We start from the raw sequence: 16,155 nt of genomic DNA, 5'->3' as shown, positions 1-16,155 counted from the left end.
TTGCTTGGATTTCTATTGAACAAGAAAATTTTTCTCTAACAATAATAGCTCAAAAGCAAGTTGTTTCTTGGATCGTGTTTCCAGCTATCCAATGACAATGTTGCCTGTTCAGCAACAATCAAAATCAATTCTGAGTTTTGCTTTTTTTCTGTATTTTTAATCTCCTCCGAGATTTGTGCACTTTCCTAAAACGGAAATTGCTTTTTATATCTGGTGCTTTTCCACCAATCATCGAGCGTTATGTTTGGATCAGTCTTATGATATGGATCTTTTTTTACGTTTTTTGCTTTTAAAAGCAGTCATTGTTATTATATCAATGATCAATAATGATTATTACAAACATTGATATGATTGCATGTGTCAATTCATTGAATGTGCTTAAGATGCTCAAGACAACTGTTTTCTGACAACATAAAAGAACGAGTTCTTTCCCAAAAATTTTTTTTTGTTTTCTTTCCATCTATTAATCACTTATCACAGCTTAACCAAAGTAACTCAATAACTCATTAATCTGTCTAACTTATAACAACTTATAATAATTTTATTTGTTTGTTATCTTATCTTGCTATCACTTTAGTCGACTTCGTTCACAATGTCCTCCTTAGCTGCACCAGTTAATCCATCTGCCAATGGCTTGAAGCGTTTCCACCTCAAACCATCAAGAGCTCAAGTCAACAGATGTATTTCTGGAGCTGATGTTGATTCTGCTTTTAATTCGGATTCGGATTCGGATTGTGATTCTGGTTCTTATTTGCCAAAAACTTTCTATCTAGATACTTTATCACCATTGGGTTTGACTGCTGCTGGTTATGAGACTTATTCTCGTTTTGACATGTCTTGTATTAACAAACTATCTACTGCTGTCAACAAACCATCTGTTGCTGCTGAAAAGCCATCTATTTCGATTCCTACTTCAATTCCTATTTCTAACTGTTCTTCTTCTTCTTCTTCTTCTATTTACTCAAAGTCGTTGTCTACTTACAGCGATGATGCTGCCTCTGACCTCAGCAGCCAGGACTCAGTCACAACTGATGGTACTGATGTTGAGTCAGAGCTACAGGATGAAAAACAAAAGTCACAATTTACGCTCAGACAGCAAATCCTCCAAAAGGAAATGGACATCAACAACTTGGTCATTGCTGCTCATGAAAGACATTCCAAGAAACAACAGGTTTTGAAGCAATTTGATCCCTCCATCGAAATCGATGAAAGCGAATACAAATACGCTGACACATTCAACTATGCTGTCTCCAAAAGAGCAGCTTTCAAAAGATGTGTGAGAAAGCTCAGAAACTCGATTGTCTCCAAGACACATCGTCGTGGTAATAACAGTGGCAACGACAATGGTGTTGTTGCTGCTGATGCCTATTGCAACCAATTCAAGTCCAAACAACCACACACTTCAAAGCGCAATTACAATAAAGATGCTTTTCGTCAAGCTATGGCTGAGTTGGTATATCTTGAGTATCAAGACCAGTTGGAAAGCCTCAAGGGCTATTATTAATATTTCGTTTCCACCACACTATACTATACTATATTATATTATATTACATTTTTGTTGTCCATTTCTATATTCTATGTTTTGTTATATGTTTTGTTATATTTTTTGTTATATGTCTTTTTCTACATTCTATTCCACTAGTCTCTATTCCTCTATTCCACTAATCTATTGCTGGTCGATGCTTTTCACTAATTGTTAATTTGTTTTGATTCTGGTTTATTCCTATTTCTATTCTTGTTCCTATTCTTGTTCCTATTCTTGTTCCTATTCTTGTTCTTGTTCTTATTCCCATTCCTATTCCTATTCTAATTTATTATTTTGTTATTTTATTATTTTGTTGTTACTCCTCTGTTTATACATCCAATATAATATAACGTAATTTTCCACTCATTTCCCAAACTGTATATACTTTTTCGAATGAAAAAACCAATTTGATTTAATTTGAATTAATTTTTAATTAATCATCAAAAATTTCATTCTTGTTGAAAAGTTTAAAAGAAAAGAGATCATTTTGTAGCCATTGGTTTTTATAAATTTGACTTGAATACAAAGTAATTGGCAATTTCAAAAAGCGAATTTGATTTTTATCAGCGATTTCGAAATCTTCAATTCTTAAGACTGCAAATTGTATTTTAGAGTTGGGATTGGAGCTGGAGTTGTTATTATTGTCAGTGGTGTTGTATGGGATAAAGTCAAATTGATTGATTAATTGATTGTAATTTAAGAAAAGTAGAGTTGAGTTTTTAATTAGGAATATAGAGTTTGTAGTTGAGTTTGTTAGTCTTGATTTGTTTTTTCTTTCGTAATTTGAAATGGCATTTTTTGAAAATTCACATAAGATTGAATGAGAGGAATCAGATAGCAAAGCTTTTACAATGCCATTGGTATCGATTTTAATAAATTTCAATAATTTTAGTAAATTACAATTTTTAGGTTGATTGTTGAAACGTTTAATGGGGATTGAAGTTTTTTGGATATAAATTAGAATTGAGTCAAGTAGCCAATTTTGTAGTAAAGAAGAGTTGAGAACCTTTTCTGAGTCAGTGACAATGGGAGGCATTGATGGGAAGAGCAGCAGGAGCAGCAGAAGAAGTGGAAGAAGTGAAAGAGGAAATGGGTTAGAAATGAGCGCCATGTGATTTGCTATTACCAGCCATTCCATTCGCCCAAAGGAGCAGGTGATGATAGTTTGTGGCTAATGGTGGCAAGACACGTGAAATTTCGCTTTTTCGGATTAGAAAAGAAAAGCGATGATTTTCTTTTGTATTGATCTTTTTATTGGGTTATTTGATGAAAGCATATGGGATAAAATGAGAGAAGATGAGGAGATGAAGTATAAATAGAAAGGCAGTTCAAGAGAAATCGAATTATTAGATAATTAATTAATTATTTTTTCTTAGGGAGTGATAATTATTGAAAATTATTAGCAATTATTAATAAATTCAAAATGGTTAAATTATTGGTTGGACTAAATTGTGAAGATGAGCGACATTTGTTAATTGGGACCAGTGGAATTAGTTTATTTCGATTACAAATGTTGATTGAGAACAAAGTGAGACCTATAATATTGATACCGTATGGTATTATGGAGGTTAGCAGTACATTAAGAGAGTATATTTTAGAGAATAAGAACAAGGGTATAGTTGAGGTAATTGAGATTGAATCAGAGAAAATGAGGATTGGACTAATTGAAAAAATAATAAAGAGTGTTGGAAGAGAAAGAGTTGGAAGGATAATTGATAGAGTATTTGTTACATTGGGAAAAGAGTATGAAAAGTTGAAAAGAGAGATATATGGAGTTTGTATAAGATTAAGGATACCCATCAATATCACAGATGAGCCAGGGTTGTGTTCATTTACAATGTTGTCGAGTTATAAAGATGGAGATTTTCAGGTTGGATTGACGACTAATGGGAAGGGATGCAGGTTAGCGTCCAAGCTCAAGAGGGATATTGTTAGTAAATTGCCAAAGAATTTGAGTGGGATATGCGATAATATAGGAAAATTGAAGAAGAGAATCCAAGAAGATGATAAAAGTAGACTTGATAATGAAAATAGCAATGAATGTAATAATAATAGTGATGGTAATGATTATGATAATGATTATGATAATGATAATGAGGAAGATATCTTACCGAGCAATGGAATCAATAAAATATATGATAAAGATTATCGGGAGGAAAATTTGTATCGAAAATATGTTGATGAGGAAGAATTGAAGTTGCAAAGAACCAGATGGTTATCCCAAATCATTGAGTATTTTCCATTAGAAAAGTTGAGTGAAATATGCATTGATGAGTTATCGTTAATTTATAAAGATAAAGAAGATCAATTGGCATTGAACAAAAAGTTTCCAGATATAAGTACATTTCATGGCGAGATTAGCATAAGAAGCAAGAAACCAGAAAAGTTGAACAGAAAAGGAAATGGGAATGGGAATGGATACAGAAAAAAAGGGAAAATATCGTTAATCGGATCAGGGCCTGGATCTATATCGATGCTAACAATCGGAGCAATTAAAGAGATGTATTCAGCAGATTTGATATTAGCAGACAAGTTGATATCGAAAGAGGTATTGGAATTGATAAGCAAAGATGAAGATGGTGGTGGTAGAAAACGGGAAATCTACATTGCAAAGAAATTTCCAGGAAACGCCGAGAGAGCACAAAAGGAGTTGTTGGAGAAGGGATTGGTAGGGTTGCAAAAGGGATTGAAAGTGATCAGATTGAAGCAGGGAGACCCATACATCTTCGGCAGAGGAGGAGAAGAGTATCAGTACTTTCGAGATCGAGGGTACAGGCCGTTGATCGTTCCAGGGTTGAGCTCTTCGATGGTAGGACCCATCTTGGCGGATATTCCGGTGACGCACCGCAAGGTGAGTGATCAGTTTATCGTGAGCACGGGCACCGTGAAGGACGGGAAGTTTCCCGCAAACATCCCCCGGTACAACGAGCACACCACTGTCATCTTGTTGATGGTGTTGCACCGCTTGAGGGAGATGGTGGGCTACTTGGTGGGCGAGTTGGGGTACGACACGGAGGTGCCCTGTTGCATCGTCGAGAGAGCGTCGAGCCCTGACCAGCGCATTATCCGCAGCCAGTTGAAAAATGTTGTGGAGGCCTTTGAGGTAGCGGGATCCAGGCCACCGGGATTGTTGGTGATAGGCCACACTTGCGACTTGCTTCACGGCCACTTTGGAGGCAAGAGCGAGCAACACGGGGAGCACGGGGAGCACGGGGAACCACCGAAGTGGATTGTGGAAGAAGGCTACTCCGACATCGACGTGAACATTGCCGACGTCGCGCGGTACATACAGGTGAGTCGGTGGACTCAGGAATAAATGACCCATCAAGCAGCCTCAGGACCAGGAAAACGGTTCCAGGAAATGCCCCGAAAAGCACGGTGCGCACCACGGCCACGAGTCTGGGGCTGACGTGTTGGGACGCACAGCGTGCGCGCAGAGAGCGGGCCGAGTGTGGTGATTGGTGGCCAAAGAGACCGACCCGAAAGGAAATGCTCCAGTTGCCGACCCAGAAGAAGGGACACAGCGCAGAAGGCGCGCAAAACAGTGATGGTGTCGTTGGGCGAGATTGCTCTGGAGCGCAACCCAACTCTTGGTTATCGAAGGCTGTTGGAAGCTGTTGGGACTTCTGAGCTACTCTCTTCTAGGACCCACTCTATTTTATTTAGTCCATTGCTCTCTGAGAATCTCTTGCAAGCTCTTACAGTCTATTATTATCCACTATAGGCCATTGTACAATACCATAATAGCCTGGGGATTCTTTCGTTTTTTGTGCAAAATTGGCAATTGATTGGCTGTTCTTACTGTGCTCTTACTGTGTTCTTGATAAGTAGCTCCAGTCCTCGCTCCTTCCCTCGTCGTTCTGTTGAACCCCAACACACTCGTACTCATCAACGAAATACTTCCACACCAGATTTGTATAAATAGCCTGTATTCAACCATATTCAAACCATCAGCCATATCACTTCCTTATCACTCCTCTATCACTTCTCTGGCTCCGGTTTTACCTTTCCCATTTATGTTTTTTTAATTCAAATGAATTCATTTCAATTTTTGGCTAATCGAGTTGATAAGGCTTTCATAGTTGGCAAGGAAATCGTTGATAACATAAATTCTGATCTAAATATAACCGACGACAAAAAAAATATTACTCTAATTGACACCTATGATAATAATGAAAACAATACAACCCTAACAACCAACACTGACTTGAATCAACCAAAAAATATCGCTACGCTTGATAATATTAACACCATTAACACCATTAACCCCACTAATAGTGCTGCCAGTCACCACAACTCAATAATAAAAAACCAAAATAACTTCTCCCAATTGCAAAACACTTCTTCAACTTCTGCATCTTCTCAATCAATTTTTTCTAACATTAATGACATCAACAATAATGACAATAACAATAATGACAATAACAATAATGACAATAACAATAACACTCTAATAACTATTCAAAATTCAAACCTTACTAACAATATGTCCACCATAAGTGATATAAACGATATAAACGATATAAACGATATAAATAATATAAACGATATAAATAATATAAATAATGATAACCATAATATTAACCATAATGATAACTATGATAATTATAACTTTTTAATTAGATTATCAAACCTACTAAACTCGTTACTCTATATTTTTGTCTTCTTTCCATTAAATTTACTTTTAAAGCTTCTATCTTTCATTTCTTATCTCCTATTGTACCCTATACTCTTTTTCGATTTTAAATTTAATTATCAAATCAAAAAAGACATAAATACCAATCATAACATAATACCCAATAATAATGATGTTAATAATAACAATAATAATTTTAATAATAATAATAATAATATTAACATTAATAATACTGTTAATATTATTAAGAACAATAAAAATATAGTAAAACCTATATCCCAAAATGATTCCCTCACTACTACCAGTAGTATTAGTAGTGATAATAATGATAATAATGATAATAATGATAATAATAATGATAATAATAATAGTAATGATAATAATAATAATAATAATGATAATAATAATAATAATAATGATAATAATAATAATAATAATGATAATAATAATAATAATAATAATAATAATAATAATAATAATAATGATAATAATAATAATGATAATAATAATGATAATAATAATAATAATAATAATAATAATAATAATAATAATAATAATAATAATGATAATAATAATAATAATAATAATAATAATAATAATGATAATAATAATAATAATAATAATAATAACAATGCTGAGAAAATCTTTAAGAAAAACTATTCTCTCAATTCTAATGACATAAAATCACCTACTTCCACTTCCACTTCAATCAACCCAAATATAACAAAAAACTTGCCTAGTGCTTTATTCTACACAATAAACTTTGCTCAACTATTGAAAACACCTAAAAAAACTTTAATCCTCGATTTGGATGAAACTCTTATCCACTCTCTATCAAAATCAAGCCGTTTATCTATCACCTCTTCTGCTCATATGGTAGAAGTCAAGCTAAACAATAATAATATTCCAACCCTATACTACGTCTACAAGAGACCCTATTGTGACGAATTCCTAAACATAGTAAGCCAATGGTTCAATCTAATCATCTTTACTGCTTCAGTCAAGGAATACGCAGACCCCATTATAAATCTACTAGAAAAGGATAAATTCTACTTCCAAAAAAGACTCTACAGAGACAACTGCACCTTAAACAAAGGCATTAATGGTATTGGCTACATCAAAGACTTGAAAATTTTAAACACACATTTATCCAAAGTCATCATGATCGATAACTCTCCCATAAGTTACTCCAAAAACCTAGAAAACGCTATAAGAATCGAGGGTTGGATTAATGATCCAACTGACGTGGAACTATTGGAGCTAATCCCACTACTAAAGGCCTTGAGATACACGAACGATGTCAGAACCATCCTAGGTCTCAAAAATGGCGAGCAGTTCTTCCAGCCCAAGAGGCAACCCATTTAATTCTCTCTTTTTTTTTCCATCTCTTTATCTCATCTGCCAACCACCAGTTGTGTTATATCATTATACTATAGCTAGCTGCTCTGTCTCTCCACGTTCAGTTCTCTCTCTCTCTTCCTCTCTTTCTACATACATATCTATATACCCATACCCATACACGTCCTTTCCCTGCTTCTTCAGCCTCTGCTGCGAAGGGTCACGTGTATACCACCGATTCTTTGCAGCACTTTCTAAAGTTCTTCAGGAAACAGAATCAGAACAAGAGTAAGAATAAGAATACGAACCAGAACAAGCACTGGTTGTCTGTGGCTATCTTCCTCTTCTCCTGAATTATTGCCAATTACCTCGCTTTGCTAATGGCAGAACCTCTTTGCAACTTCTTGTTCATCTCTTTGCCTGAGGATTCCACTCCCGCTGGCTTCAACAACTTGGAGACATACTTGGAGCAATCTCTTGTTAATGGGAAGTCCATTATATCGAAATTCAACATTCCTTCTTTTAGAATTGGAACTTTGGACTCCCTAGTTGAAGAATCTGAAGATTTAGGTAAAATTGACTCCCAGCTATTTGCCTCTTTGCAAAAAATCAACGATATCTTATCCACAATTTATGACAACAATCTTCATCTATTAAATGCTAACAAATCCTTCAACAACAAATCTCCAATTGAATTCGTCGAATCCTTTAATTGGAACTATTCAAAATACAGAATCGAAAACAAATCAATTAAAGAACTAACCGACTTAATATCAAGTGACGCCTTTGATTTGGATAACGACTTGAAGAGCTTGTATAGCTCTTACAACGTTGCAAAGACAAATTTATCTGCTGCAAACAGGAAAAAGAATGGTGATTTAACCGTCCGATCCTTACATGATATAGTTGGTCCACAAAATTTCGTGTTAAATTCTGACCATTTATCCACTTTATTAATTGTCGTTCCCAAGGCTTTACAAAAAGATTGGTTGAATTCCTACGAATCTCTTTCAGATTTTGTCGTACCAAGATCTTCTCAAGAAATCTTCAATGATGATGATTATATCTTGAATAATGTAACGGTTTTCAAAAAATACATCCCAGAATTCTTGCTCAACTGTCGAGAAAAGAAATTCATACCAAGAGAATTCAATTACTCTGAAAATTTAATCAATCAATTGAAAAGAGAATTCGATCAAGCTTCCAGACAAGAATACCAATTAAAGGCAGAGTTAATAAGATTATCAAAGACATCCTATCAATATATTCTATCTGCCTGGTTTCACATCAAATCTCTCAGAGTCTTTGTTGAAAGTATCCTAAGATACGGTTTACCTCCAAATTTCAACTCGTTTTTAATTAGATCAAGCAATTATTCCAATTTATCTGAATCCAAGAAAACTCTCATCAAATGTAAAAACGATCTAATTAAACAGTTTGGTTACTTGGGTGGTAACGCTTTTATGAAGGACAAAAATGGTAAGCTATTGAAGGATTCCTCATTAAACCAATATGCTTCATTGGTCGACACTGATTACGAGCCTTTTGTATTGCTTGATATCGATTTATACTAATCACCCTTCACTCGACATAAAAACAACCTCCTTTCAACTTAGTTAATAACCTTCTATATAAAATCTATATATCTTTTTTAGTCCATTTATTCTTTTTACTTCCCACTACACTGCACTGCTTTTCCTTCTCATTGTATCTCCTTACATATTCCTCCGGTTTGATGTGCTTTACCCCAAAACCTCTCCTTTCCCATAGTTTTGCTCTTCTTTGAGCTCCTTATCTATTGCCAGCCTAGTGCTCTTTGATCTGCTCATCGACTGCTTCTTTTTAGAAACTTCCCAGCCCAGAAACCTGCTTCAAAGACATTTCCAGCACATTTTCTCCTGTTTTCTTTCCTTCTTTGGCTGAACAGCGGTGTAAATATTTATAAATTTACCAAAAATATCTCCATCTACGACCTTACACTATTTAGACCACTTATCGTAATCACACTAATTCCAATTGTACCAAAAGCTATAATTATAACTATAACTATAACTATAACCATAATCTCATAATCTCATAATCACAACCATAACCGTAGCTATATCCACCATCTAACAACAGCTCAGTCCACACCTATTCTCAAATCCTCTGCTTACTGGCCTCTTTCATCTTCTAATACCTCTGTTTAACTCCTACACTTTAACTCATCCTACTGTCTCAATGCCATCGTTGTCAATACCTACAACTCCATCTATGGCTACTTCTGCCTCTCCTAATCTAAACAACCAGAACAACTTCAATCCTCTTTATATCACACATCTATCTCCAATAGAGAACTCCTTGTCTATAAATTCCATATCTGATTCCTTTCAAATCACAAATTTAGATTCAAACAACATCAATAACATCAAAAATAACATAAACAGCCCCAATAACATAAACAGCCCTGGTATAAACAATACAAGTAATACAAACAACATCACTCAAATGTCAAGTCCTTACCTTGAGTCCTTATCCAAAGTGCTGAGCAATACCATTAGTTTGAGTCTAAACACAGCTTCAAACACAAATACTGGCAATGTCAAGGTCATTGCTAGATTTAGACCTGAAAATGAACAAGAGCTCTCTGATCCTTTTGCTTCTCAAGTTGTCACTTTCTCTTCTAATAAAACTGTCAATTTTAAATCAAATGATACTACATGTTCCTTTACTTTTGATAGAGTCTTTTCTCAAGCTTCAACTCAATTGGAAATTTTTGATTACTCCATCAATCAAACTGTCAACGATTTATTCAAAGGCTATAATGGAACCATTCTTGCTTATGGCCAAACTGGCTCCGGAAAGACTTACACAATGATGGGCAAAGATATCGAAGATATTGATTCAAAGGGCTTAATCCCAAGAATAACTGAAAGAATCTTTGAATATATCGTTGATTCAAGTTCAGATATCGAATTCACTGTTGGTGTCTCCTATATGGAAATTTATATGGAACAAATTAGAGATTTATTAGTATCTCCAAGATCTCAGGCTAAATTATCCATTCATGAAGATAAAGAAAATGGCATCTACGTCAAAGGCTTAAAAAAAATATATGTTTCATCTGTCGACGATATTTATGATGTAATGAGACAAGGCTCTGAAATTAGAGTCGTTTCTTCAACAAGTATGAATCAAGAGTCTTCAAGATCTCATGCTATTTTTCAAATAGAGTTAACTCAAAGAATCATAAGCTCCGGTACAATAAAAAAGGGAAATTTATTCTTAGTTGATTTGGCTGGCTCTGAAAAAGTTGGTAAAACTGGCGCATCTGGAATAGTTTTGGAAGAAGCTAAAAAAATCAATAGTTCTCTAAGTTCTTTAGGTAATGTTATTAACGCTCTAACTGATGGTAAATCAACTCATATCCCCTATAGAGATTCAAAATTAACTAGAATTTTACAAGAATCCCTTGGTGGTAATTCAAGAACAAGTCTTATCATAAATTGTTCTCCCTCAAAATTAAATGATATGGAAACTTTATCAACTTTAAGATTCGGCGCAAGAGCTAAAAAAATACAAAATAAAGCACATATTAATACTGAATTATCAAGCAGTGAATTGAAGAAAAAAGTTGTCATCTTATCTAAAAATAACGAGTTTCATCAAAAGTATATTAATCAATTAGAACAAGAGTTAATTCTTTGGAGATCTGGGAATCCTCCACAAAGTTCAAATTGGTTAACTCTAACAACCATTAATGATGATAATGACGACTCAATTAATGGTACTCAAGATATATCTTCTTCTTCAGTTGATTCAAATCAAACCGATCAAGTAGGCCAGATTGATAAAATGGAAAACTCTAAAAACCCTGAAAGACTTCAACAACATGCTCAAATCGAAAATACTTTAAATAATGATTTTTTAATTTCAGATCTGGAATCCCAAAAATTAAAAGAATCAAATTACCAAAACCATTTATTAAAACAGGAAGTTGAAAGATTAAAGAGATTACTTCAATTATCTAAAAATCAATCACCTTTAAGCCCTGCCGATTCTCTAACTTTTGATCAAGAAACACTTGCTGAAAAAGTGCCCATTCTACCCATTTCAAAAGATAATTCTCGTGATAATTCAGAATTAATCATAAAAAGATTGAAATCTAATTTAATAGAAGCCGAAAATAATAACGAAGCTTTGTTAAAAGACCTTCAAGAAAGATGCCAAAAAGTAGCTGACCTTGAAGTTGAAATAGATCATCTAAAAGAAAAATTCAAAAAGAAACTTTTGTCAAAAGCTGAAAAGAAAAAAATAATGGCTTTAGAAAGAACTTTGGATCAATTCAATCACAAAATTAACGAAATGGAATTGCAAAATAACGTCTTAAAAAGAGATATCATTTCTATTAAAAAAATATGTGAGACAAGAAGTGAAAGAATTAAAATCCTAGAAGCCACAGTTCAAGAACAACAGTTGCATGTTGCTAGAGAAAGTCAAAATTTCGAACAAAAGTTATCTTTCTTAAGAGATCGATTGAGTGCTGTTAAAAACATTGGAGCACGTAACTCAAGACCACCTTCTCAAATTTTGAGTGGGTTCAATATGGGACAGGTTGATGAACTTTCTACAATGATCAATAATGGAACTGCTAATTCTGACGGTTTAGTTGGGAGAAATTCTTTGCTTTCGAATTTTTCTTTCAATCAAAGCATTAATGAGGAAGATAACGATTATTCTCCAGATTCCAATGGAATTATACCCTTTCATTTTCCAAAACTGAATCGAAATTCAAATAGATATAGTATCAGATCTTCTACTACCATGTCTTCAAATTCATCTTCTTCATTGAACGGCTCTTCAAGGAGCATTATCTCTCCATCTTTAAGCAGAAGAAACACAGTAAATGGAAGAGCTGGTTTGAAATTAAGAATCATAAAACCATTAAGAGGTGGTGATGGAAATACAGGAACCACTACTACTATCAATTCAGATTCAAATTCTATCTCAAACCCAAATTCAGCTACAATTGCAGCTCCAATTCTAAATTCAAATTCAAATTAATAGATATCCTTTTTTAAAAAATTATTTTGATCATATTTTTTTGACTTTATCTGTTTTCAACTATCACACTTATACTTATGTCTTTTTCCTTTCCATTTTCTTTGAATGTTTTATTAGTATTTTTTTTTTTTTTTTGCCTATTAATTTATTTTATTATATATATTTTATGTTTTTCTTAATTCAGGAATTAATAATATTCAACCAATTTACAATTGAATTTAATTTTAATTGGAATTATATTTACTGTTTCATATTATATGGATTGTTTATTTTTTTCATCATCTAAACCTTTTTAATATTTTTACTTGCTTATTGTTGGGTTTTTTTTTAGTAATGAAAATTTTTCTTGGATTAGCTAATATATTTAATACAGTCAGCTTATAATATCTTACATTCATGAGACTGATTAAAGCTATAATATATAACGAGAAAAATGTAAAACAAACAATACAGGAATTTAATCTATAAGTTTAATTTTTGATTTAAAAGTTCTGTAATTTGTGAAACAGCATTATTGATACCATCAAATTTATCACCCATACCTTGGGAAATATTGCCTTTACCACCAGCTTTACCGCCAATAAACTTGCTGGCTAAATCAGTAATTTCATTTGATTTTACTCCTTGAGATAGTAAAGAATCAGAGACATAACAACCATGAGCAATTTTTTTGTCAAATTTGTTGCCAGTGACCAAATAAACTGTTTTATCTTTTGCTGACTTTTTTAAATAATTGAAAGCCTCAGTAATAGCTTTACCGTTAGATGATATATCAACATGAGCAACTAAAATTTTAGCATCAGTATTTTCTTTGAAGTAACCTTGAACAGTATCGAGTGTTTTTTTACTTTCAGCTTTTAATTTCTTTTTAAGTTCATCTTTATAGGCCTTATCTATTTTAGAGAATTTTGTTTTTAATTCATTCTTGGATAAGAGAGAAATGGATGATTTATTTAATTCGACACCAAATTCTTTTAATTTTTTTTCTTTAATTTCGCCGAATGGTAATACACTAATTGAATCAAGTTGACTATTCATTGCTAAAGCAATTTCTTGATATTTAAAGGCGGCAGCACCTGTATAGCAAACTACTCTTCTGATTCCTTTGGCAATACCATTTTCTTCAACAATAATTAAGTCTTTAATTTCACCGGTTTTTGGAACATGAGTACCACCACAAAATTCAACAGAATAACTGTACCATTCTTTATTATCAGGATTTTCTAATAATTCTTGAACTGGAACACCAATTGAAATAACACGAACTGGGTCTGGGTAGACTTCACCAAATACGGCTCTTAGACCATAAATAGCCTTTGAGCTAAGTAAAGAGACATCTTCTGAGTAGACAGCAAGATTTTTCTTAATTTGGTCTTTACAAATTTCTTCAATTTTTTGGATTTCATCAATAGATACAGGCTTTTTGTGAGAGAAATCGAATCTTAATTTATCTGGAGCAACTAAAGAACCCTTTTGGTCAATTGAATCACCAAGAACTAAACGTAAACCAAGATTAAGAATATGGGTACCAGTATGGTTATTCTTTATTGGTAAACGACGATCCAAGTCAAATGAGGCGATTATTTGATCTGAAACGGATAAAGAACCTTCAGCTAGGTAACCAGTATGAAGAACATAAGAGCCATAGAGTTGGACATTAGTGACAACAAATTCAGACTGGCCATCAATAACCAATCTTCCTGTATCATATTCTTGACCACCAGATTCAGCATAAAAGGGTGTTTTATCTAAAACAATACCGAATTCTTTATTTTCTGGAGTGGTATTGATAGAGGACGTAAATTCCTTGCCGTCATAAATGGCTAAAATCTTTGAATGAATATCATTTGTTGTATATTTAAAGCTATCATCAGTTTTAACGACGAGAGAATTTTCATCAAGTTTTTTCATTGAAAATACGTCCAATTTTATTTTATCCTTAGCGGTAGTAGAAGAGCCACCCTTCGAGGCTTCATAACTTTCTTGTTTTGCCTTTTCAAAATCAAATTGGTTAATTTTTAAACCGGCTTCTTCGGCCATGATTTGAGTTAAATCAACTGGAAAACCATATGTATCATATAATCTCCAAACATCTTTACCGTTGAGTGTTTTGTCATTTGATTTCAAGGCCTTTTGAGCATATTCTGAGAACAATTTTTCGCCACGATCTAAAGTTTTAGAAAAAGAATTTTCTTCGTCATTTAATATTTCAAATAAGTTATCAGTGTTCTTTGTAATTTCAGGAAAGATATCTTTGACTTGGTCAATTAACGTTGGAACCAATTTGGAGAAAAAGGGTTCTTTACCGATTGGATAGTTCATATATTTTCTTGCAAATCTGCAGCCTCTTCTTAAGATTCTTCTCAAGACATAGCCTCTACCTTCACTATTTGGAACACCGCCATCAACAATTGCAAAAGTCAAAGTTCTTACATGGTCAGCTAAGACTCTATAAGCAGTGTCAATTCCGTCGACGTCTTCTTCACCAAAATAACCTTTGTAAGGTCTAACATTTGTGATTTTTTGAATTGTTTCAAATAAAGGTTGGAAAACATCAGTATCATAATTTGATTTGACATCTTGCAAAACCGATACTAATCTTTCGAACCCCATACCAGTATCAATATGTTTAGCGGGCAAGGATCTTAAAGAGCCATCAGCCTCTCTATTATATTGCATGAAAACGTTATTCCAGATTTCTAAAACGTTTGGATCATCTTGATTGACTAAATGAGAAGCATTTCTGCCACCAATTCTATCGTAATGGATCTCAGAACATGGACCACATGGACCTTGGTCACCCATTTCCCAAAAGTTATCATGGGCGTCACCGGGAAGAATATGATCAGGATCGATACCAGTGTTCTCCCATAGTTGTTTAGCTTCTAAATCAGGTTCGAGACCTTGTTTGGTGTCACCTTCAAAGTAAGTAACATAGAGACGATCTTTGGGAAGACCATAAACGTTGGTCAATAAATCCCAAGACCATTCAATTGCTTCCTTTTTGAAATAGTCACCAAAGGACCAATTACCCAACATTTCAAAGAAAGTGTGATGATAGGAATCCTTACCAACGTCATCTAAATCGTTGTGCTTACCGCCGGCTCTTATGCATTTTTGAGAATTAACAGCTCTTTTCAAGTTGAAGAATATTGAATTTGGGTCAGCAGTACCGAGGAAGATAGGTTTGTACTGGTTCATACCAGCATTAGCAAACAAGAGAGTAGGATCATCGTAGGGGATTACAGAGGATGAGGGGATAAAAGTGTGGTCCTTCACGTCCTTGAAGTAGTCTATGAAGGTATTTCTAACTTTGGTAGCGCTCCAGTTCTCAGGGTCAGGGAACTTTTGAACAGTAGCTGAGAAGGTCATTCTGAAGAGGAGAGGGTTAAGGTGATAATTGAGGTTAAAACGAGTAATTGAAGATGGATAGCAGCGAGAGAGTGTGTATTTCCTTGTGTTGTTTGAAAGTAGAGGAAAAATTGACATAAAAAATAGCAGTGAAAAAAGAGGGAAGCGACAAAGTTTAAATAGAAAAGCAGCGCTGTGGCAATTGCAAAGCAGGCGACGATAAGAGCTGCGATGGAGAAACTTACAGGAGGTTATCAGCAAA

The 16,155-nt window shown here is 34.0% G+C and overlaps 7 protein-coding genes across 7 annotated transcripts; 5 read left to right on the top strand and 2 right to left on the bottom strand.

Moving 5' to 3' along the window:
• Nucleotides 1–470: 470 nt before the first annotated feature.
• ASCRUDRAFT_78229 (uncharacterized protein) lies at nucleotides 471–1,890 on the top strand. Its single transcript, XM_020194178.1, has one exon. The coding sequence runs from the start codon at nucleotides 593–595 to the stop codon at nucleotides 1,502–1,504; it is 912 nt and encodes a 303-aa protein (XP_020044434.1). The 5' UTR covers nucleotides 471–592; the 3' UTR covers nucleotides 1,505–1,890.
• EST3 (telomerase subunit EST3) lies at nucleotides 1,668–2,805 on the bottom strand. The gene is made up of 2 exons (XM_020189015.1): nucleotides 2,193–2,805; nucleotides 1,668–1,947 (listed from the first exon to the last, which is right to left on the bottom strand). Exons 1-2 carry the CDS (start codon nucleotides 2,661–2,663, stop codon nucleotides 1,831–1,833), a joined length of 588 nt encoding a protein of 195 aa, XP_020044433.1. The 5' UTR covers nucleotides 2,664–2,805; the 3' UTR covers nucleotides 1,668–1,830.
• Nucleotides 2,806–2,820: 15 nt separating this feature from the next.
• Nucleotides 2,821–5,031, top strand: MET1 (uroporphyrinogen-III C-methyltransferase). The gene has a single exon (XM_020194177.1). It carries the CDS (start codon nucleotides 2,949–2,951, stop codon nucleotides 4,839–4,841), a length of 1,893 nt encoding a protein of 630 aa, XP_020044432.1. The 5' UTR covers nucleotides 2,821–2,948; the 3' UTR covers nucleotides 4,842–5,031.
• Nucleotides 5,032–6,947: 1,916 nt separating this feature from the next.
• Nucleotides 6,948–7,526, top strand: NEM1 (Nem1-Spo7 phosphatase catalytic subunit NEM1; the record flags this gene model as incomplete). Its single annotated transcript, XM_020190975.1, has 1 exon — nucleotides 6,948–7,526. A coding segment is annotated over one exon (579 nt), but the record flags the coding sequence as incomplete, so codon positions are not given.
• A 353-nt stretch (nucleotides 7,527–7,879) lies between these two features.
• On the top strand, nucleotides 7,880–9,073 carry VMA5 (H(+)-transporting V1 sector ATPase subunit C; the record flags this gene model as incomplete). The annotated part of the gene is made up of 1 exon (XM_020188631.1): nucleotides 7,880–9,073. The coding sequence occupies one exon, from the start codon at nucleotides 7,880–7,882 to the stop codon at nucleotides 9,071–9,073; it is 1,194 nt and encodes a 397-aa protein (XP_020044430.1).
• A 913-nt stretch (nucleotides 9,074–9,986) lies between these two features.
• Nucleotides 9,987–11,222, top strand: ASCRUDRAFT_40068 (kinesin family protein; the record flags this gene model as incomplete). The annotated part of the gene is made up of 1 exon (XM_020190989.1): nucleotides 9,987–11,222. A coding segment is annotated over one exon (1,236 nt), but the record flags the coding sequence as incomplete, so codon positions are not given.
• A 1,782-nt stretch (nucleotides 11,223–13,004) lies between these two features.
• Nucleotides 13,005–15,914, bottom strand: ALA1 (alanine--tRNA ligase; the record flags this gene model as incomplete). The annotated part of the gene is made up of 1 exon (XM_020190984.1): nucleotides 13,005–15,914. The coding sequence occupies one exon, from the start codon at nucleotides 15,912–15,914 to the stop codon at nucleotides 13,005–13,007; it is 2,910 nt and encodes a 969-aa protein (XP_020044428.1).
• Nucleotides 15,915–16,155: the final 241 nt, after the last annotated feature.

The sequence above is a fragment of the Ascoidea rubescens genome, assembly GCF_001661345.1.
Source record: "Ascoidea rubescens DSM 1968 unplaced genomic scaffold ASCRUscaffold_21, whole genome shotgun sequence".
NCBI classification, from domain to species: Eukaryota; Fungi; Ascomycota; class Saccharomycetes; order Ascoideales; family Ascoideaceae; genus Ascoidea; species Ascoidea rubescens.
Note: the sequence above shows the minus strand (reverse complement) of the source record. Positions and strands in the feature narration are given on the sequence as shown.